This window comes from Schistocerca gregaria, chromosome X, assembly GCF_023897955.1.
Source record: "Schistocerca gregaria isolate iqSchGreg1 chromosome X, iqSchGreg1.2, whole genome shotgun sequence".
Lineage (NCBI taxonomy): Eukaryota > Metazoa > Arthropoda > Insecta > Orthoptera > Acrididae > Schistocerca > Schistocerca gregaria.
In genome coordinates this window covers 54967623-54973884 of record NC_064931.1, presented here as the reverse complement: position 1 = coordinate 54973884, position 6262 = coordinate 54967623, and the positions used below count along the sequence as shown (strand labels likewise).

The 6262-nt window shown below is 38.5% G+C and overlaps 1 protein-coding gene across 9 annotated transcripts in view; it reads left to right on the top strand.

Moving 5' to 3' along the window:
- Window positions 1-6262, top strand: part of LOC126298880 (sarcolemmal membrane-associated protein) — a 323320-nt gene that overhangs the window by 238855 nt on the left and 78203 nt on the right. For 5 of the 9 annotated variants that reach the window (XM_049990407.1, XM_049990408.1, XM_049990409.1 and 2 more), the window contains 2 exons: window positions 172-234; window positions 1863-1999. In XM_049990407.1, the coding sequence (XP_049846364.1) occupies window positions 172-234; window positions 1863-1999 (200 nt within the window). The remainder of the gene's footprint in view (window positions 1-171; window positions 235-1862; window positions 2000-6262) is intronic. The other 4 variants (XM_049990412.1, XM_049990411.1, XM_049990414.1 and 1 more) reach the window with 1 other exon arrangement.

Sequence of the window (6262 nt, the reverse complement as noted above, 5' to 3'; positions counted from 1 at the left end):
TTAAGTAAGATGATTTTTTTAAGCACTCCCTGTCCTTTACATAAACACAGTGATTGGCATGTTTTATTTACAAACAGTAATTATACATTTTTATATTTTTTATCTTTCTAATATTTTCTTTTGGAAATATTTACTTGCTTTGTGTATTAACATGTAGGATTTCTTTTGTAGAAGCTCTGTGGATTTCTCAATTGTGGGTTGACCAGTATTCCTGCATGGTGGTAGTTTTGAAAGGTTTGACTTGGCTCTTTTATTGCTCAGCTTTTTATTAATGTTTGCATTTGGTTATGTTTCAGTATTTGTGATGATAAAATGCTTATGTAATTATTGATAACTGCATTCTGTGCTTGCAAAATAATCATGCATGATGTTATTTTGTTTAAGGTGGCTTTTTCTGGCTTTAAATACTTCAGACCAACAAGATATAACTAACACATTCATGTAAAGACATGAAAACTTTACTGAGTTATGTTGAAATGAATGTGAGTAGCAGTATTTAGGTGAAGAAAGTACATATAGGAGATAAAGGTTAAAATATAGTGAATATGGAAGGTGCCAAATGAAAGTAATTTACGAAACTATTAATCGTTGAGTGAATTAGATTGAAATAACATCCAAGCACTCAAAATGTTAAAGCCATGGGCAGTCACTTTATGAAATAGTGTAAACTGATCCATCTTAAATACACTTCATGGTAACAAGGCTTAAAATTGTTTTACTAGTGTTGACAAAAGTGGTGGTGGTGGTAATCTGAGCACACTACCAGTTCAATTGAATTGGTAACTGAATTTCCTCCCTTCTGTACAGAAGGTTAAATTTTTTTCTTTTTACTACCCCCCCCCCCACCCCCCCCCCCCACCCCCCCACACACACACACACCACCTCTCCTTATCACTCCATTCGTCCTCCAACTTAAGCCTCTTTGCCTTACACCACTACCCCTCATCAGGTTCTCCCCTGCCCCTCACAGCCCTGTGTTCCACCACATGCCTCATGGCCCCCGACCCCCACCCAACAATCCACTACCCTCCACACCAAGCAAGATGTTGCAGTGGTTAGCATACTGGACTCTCATTTGGAAGGATAACTATTTAAATCCCATCTGACTATCCACAGTTAGGTTTCCTGTGGCTTTTCTAAATTGCTTCCGGTAAATTTGAAGTGGTTTCTTTAAAAGGGTATAGCCAGTTTCCTTCTCCATCAATTAAACATTCTGAGTTTTGGCTCCATCTATAATGACCTCGTTGTTGATGGGACATTATGCCTAATCTTCCTTCCTTGACAGTGCCCCTGGCCCAAACTCGGTGCCCGCCACCCCACCATTTAAAACACCCCGGCCTTTCTCTCCCTCCATCTGCCCTGCTAGCCCCTCTTCCTTCCCCTGCATCACCTGCCTTCCTATCACCCTCCCCCTGCCCTGCCTGATCCCCCCCCCTCTCTCTCTCTCTCTCTCTCTCTCTCTCTCTCTCTGCCTGCTTTTGTTTTTGCATGACCTTTTTGTGCTTTGTGTTTATAATTCAAGTATTATTATTATTATTATTATTATTATTATTATTATTATTATTATTATTATTTTAACTGGCTCTTTGTTTTTACTAAACCATTCCCTGCCCTAAAAAAGATGAAAATGTGAATTCTTGGAAATTATTGTTTTCCCTGGTTTTGTTGACTTTGTATTGTCACTTTGTTCATTTGTGAGTCGACAAATTTTCCATGAAGCTTAACAGAAAATGTTTCTATTTAATAACATACAAGGGAACCAGTGGCAAAGCTTTTTCACCAAGCTTCATATTTCTTGAGGCATTGTTCTGTGATACTTAGTGAATTGTTAATATTAATGTCTTTTGATGTTTTAATTGAAGAACTGCTGAGTGAAGCTCGGAATAAAGCACAGTCTGCTGAGGAACAAGTATTACTGTATCAGAAGGAACTTGAAAATGTTCAGCAGAAAGTAAAGAGCTTAACTGAAGAGGCGACTATTCTTCAGCAGCAACATCAGGTGAGCTCCAGTTCTGTTCTACATCAGCACTTCTAGATATTTTAGTATTCATTAGTTTCCATCCATCCTTGGGTAAAAACAACCAACATTGAACATGTAGTGTTATTTATCTTATTTTATGGAAGAATAACTCTATTTGAGATGTTTATGGTTTTTTTTATTGCTCCATGGTAGAACAAGTTAAAACTGAAAATCACACAAACTGCTGCTCTTCCACTTGTGAGTGCGTGTTATGGATCAAACTTTGGCTTATCATGCCTTTCTGCTTAATAACTGCTAATACTCATAAGTATGCTATTGTGGCAATGTACAGAGCCCCAAAAACTAAATATTCTTATCTGATGATGGCCTAATAGAGAGCGACAAATTATAATAGGAAAACTCCAATTTGTGTGCTTTTCACTCTTCAATATGATTAAAAAGCTCAGTGTTTGTGATGGCAGTGTGTGTTGTCCTTTCGAGTTGCAAATCTTTGAGAGAGGTCCTATTCTAGTTTTTTATGAAGCCAAATATTGCTCAAAAATGTGTAAGTGGGGTTAAGAGACAGCTGTAGTTAGTTATTTGGGTTTACTTTTTTATTCTCTCAAATGAAGAAATGTTGAAGATAAATGGAGTGAAAGGAAAACCTGTCTCTTTGTTTTGTATCAGAATTTAGATGTAGTCAGCTTTCCAATGAATCAGTCTATCAGAAACAGAAAGAACTTTTTTTTTTTCCCCCCCAGAGCATATGGTCTGTATCTTGTGGATAGTGAGCAGTGAATATAATGTACATTGTGATATAAGGGGAAAGCTGTAATATTGACTTGCGTAGATGTTTATCCCACTGTTTGACTGTTGAATTTTGAGGTTCTTGATGTGACTCAAACCCACATCTGGCTGGCCATCCTGCTGATTTTGGTTTTCCATGTTTGCCCAAAATTGCTGAAGGTGAAGGCTAGGATGGTTCCTTCGAAAGGGGACGTCCACTTTCCTTCTTGATCCTTCTGAAATCAGAGCTTGTGCTCTGTCTCTAATGACCTGATTGCCAGTGGGACATTAAACATTAGTCTCCTCTTCTATCTCTACATTAAATAGGCAAGTAAAAGTTAATTTAGTGTGTACACCAATTGCTGTTTTTTTCGAAAAGTGATAAGTGGTTGAATACTACAAAAAATCACCAGTATTCTCCTAATGATTCTAATTTTTTTGAACCTCTACTAAAAAATCATTTTGTTACCGGGAATCACAACACCCTTTGGGCATTGTGAATAGTCAGTACTAAACGGTAAAAACTGAGGTTTAAGAACTCGGTTTTTGTGTTAATTCATCTGTTTTCGAAGGCTACAAGGAAATAAAAGTATCTTACGCTATTCTACAGACATGCAGCAGATCAGCTACTTTCTGTTGTTTTTGTATTCTATGAATGAATTGTTAAGTTTTTAATTTATTTCTATTAGCATAATTTCCTTCCTCTATTATTATTATTGTATAGAAATGTCAAACAAATCTTAAATTGTTTAAAGAAAATGAAGCATTGTACTTCATTGCTATATTGCTTCATAAAAATATTTCCAGAATAAGGCTGGATGTCATTCTGTAATACAAAGAATATCTGGCAATGACATCAAGGAATTACTCTATAGACCAGGTGGGGGCCAGTCTTGCAGACTGCACGTACATATGTACCTTAAGCTATGACAAACGGCAACGGGGACTTAATCGTGTCACCAGTACTGTATCGATTCTTAAGCTGTGTGTTTGTTGCTCATTTTTGTTAGCATTGGCATTAAAATAGCACTGATTGCTTCCTGATTTTCTGTAATAACACAATATTTCAAACCATTGCAAATTTTATGAATAAAACTTATATATTTTATTCACCTACATCACATCTCTTGATACTTTTGCTGAAAAAATAATGCTAAAATATATATTCATTTTGAGCATAAGAACCCACAGGTGTAGGTAAGAAAAGATGTCAAAATGGGCTAAAAATAATGCCAACAGTGTTTTCCCTCTCCCAACATATGGCCTATAATTTTCGTCATTGATAAGATTCTTTCTTTCTTTCTTTCTTTAGACCTTTTGTCCCGCTTCGATGTGGGGTCAGCCTTGTTACTATTGATTTGGCAGTGTTAATTGCAGTGTGTGGCTGGATGCCCTTCCTGCCGCCGCCCCAAACCCTGGGACGGAATTAGTGTACCCCAGCTGTCTTCGTATAGTGTAAGTCATGGAATAGTGCGAACGTTTTCAGATGTCTGTGAGTCGTGTAACTGAGGTGAAACATGGGGACCAGCCCGGTAGTCACCTGATGGGATGTGGAAAACTCCCAAAACCCACATCCAGGATGGCTGACGCGCCAACCAGAGTCCAGGAAGTAGCACATTAGCACTTTTGGCTACCCTGGCGTGTCTCATTGATAAGATACTGTCAGTACTAAATTTGGAAACTTTTTGGGAATAAGTAGACAATCGTATAAAAGTGTGAAGTGCAACGAGGGAGGAGGGGTGGCAATGAAGCACAGTAGTCTTTATTTTTGGGATTGAAGTTTCTTGTGGTGACATCATAGTACAAAAAATTCTTACGTAACTTTTCACATCAGATCTGGGTAAAATCTCAAGCTGTGAATGAAGTTCATTATACTCGTCAGGAGCAACTGACTGTCATGGCTGCTGTTGTGAGGACCATTTGTAGTGCATAGACAGCTTGCGATTGCTTAGAGTTATGTTGTCATTATGTCATGCTGCCAGAGATTGTTCAAGTCAGCACTTGTGGCACCTCTGCACTCTTAGGGTTGTAAACATTTCAGTGTGTGTTTCTGTCTTCTCAATGCACTGTTCCCATGTGACACCACCTGTGCAGACATGAAACTATGAAGGCTGATCAACAGCGACTGAGACAAATGTTCCCCCATATATGTTTCTTACTCCATTTCAATGTTTACATGATCATTTTCAAAATGCTAACCTCCAACTTGATGCCTTTTTATAGCCTCTGCCAGTTCCTGAACACATGGTTATTCTTTCTCAGTTCCTTGAGAATCACCTTACTTATCTTGAGCACTGCTTCAGAGTCCTCAAATCAAATGCCCCAATGTTTTGCCTTCAGTCGTGGGAATAAAAACAAAGCGCAGAATGTTAGATCAGGGCCATAAGGCAGACACGGTACACGTGTAATGTCAAATTGAGCCAGAAGTTGCATAACTTGATTTGTGATATGACCTTGTGCATTGTCATGATGAAGTTTCCATATAGTCTCAGAAAGTTTTGGTCATTTCCTTGCCTTGTTTATTTCATTTAGCCAATATTAACATCTAGTATGCTGCTGTAACAGTAATGTAAGGGGGAACTGTATGCTGGTAAATCATTCAATGAGAGTCAAAAAATGGGATCATCGTCACTTCCCCTGCATGTGGAACTAGTTCTGTCATTTTGGGTGTTGGAGAACAAGGTGATTTCCACACTGTGCTGGCTAGTTTTGCTTCAGGATCATAATGATGTAGCCATGACCCATCAGCAGTGAAAACTTTATCCAAAAATGCATCCCCTCCATCAGCAAAGAGATGCAGCCTCTCACTACTTGTGTCTATTTGCACATTCTTTTGTTCAGGAGTCAACAGGTGTGGCATCCAATAGGCACAAACACAGGTAATTTGGAGATGATTTTGCATAGCTGTAAATACAGTGCCATATGAAATTGCTAACACTGCACTGAGGCTATGTAATATTATCTGCCAATTGTTGTGAATAAACACAGCAGCTGCGATGTTGACTTAAGTCACAGCAGAGGCCGACACTCTCGGCCCATCTTGCTTGACACGGGCAAGCCAGTCTTCTTTGAAGTCCATGAACCTCCTACGTGCTGTTGCACAAAGTAGTGCATCTTCACTATATGCTTGCTGCAGATTTTAATCAATTTCAGTGGCTGCATGGTTGAAATGAATACAGAATTTTATTGTGTCATACTGCTCGTCTCACACCACCTCCATTGTTTGATATGCGAAATGCAAAGACCATCTAACAAATACTGTGTCAGTACCAACCTACTGACATGAGTGCTGCTAACTATGGTCATCATACATAAAAACCCACAATTTTCAAATATTCATGGTACAGATAGCTTCCTATCATTTAAGCTACAGGAAAAAATAAGTCTCAAGTCTTTGTTCAGCAGCCCTTATATCTCTTAACAGCATGATATAATGACGATGTATATCAATCCGTCACAGTCCATGAGCAATAAAGGGTATCACAAAGCCTGCCACAACAATCAGTTTTTCCTGTC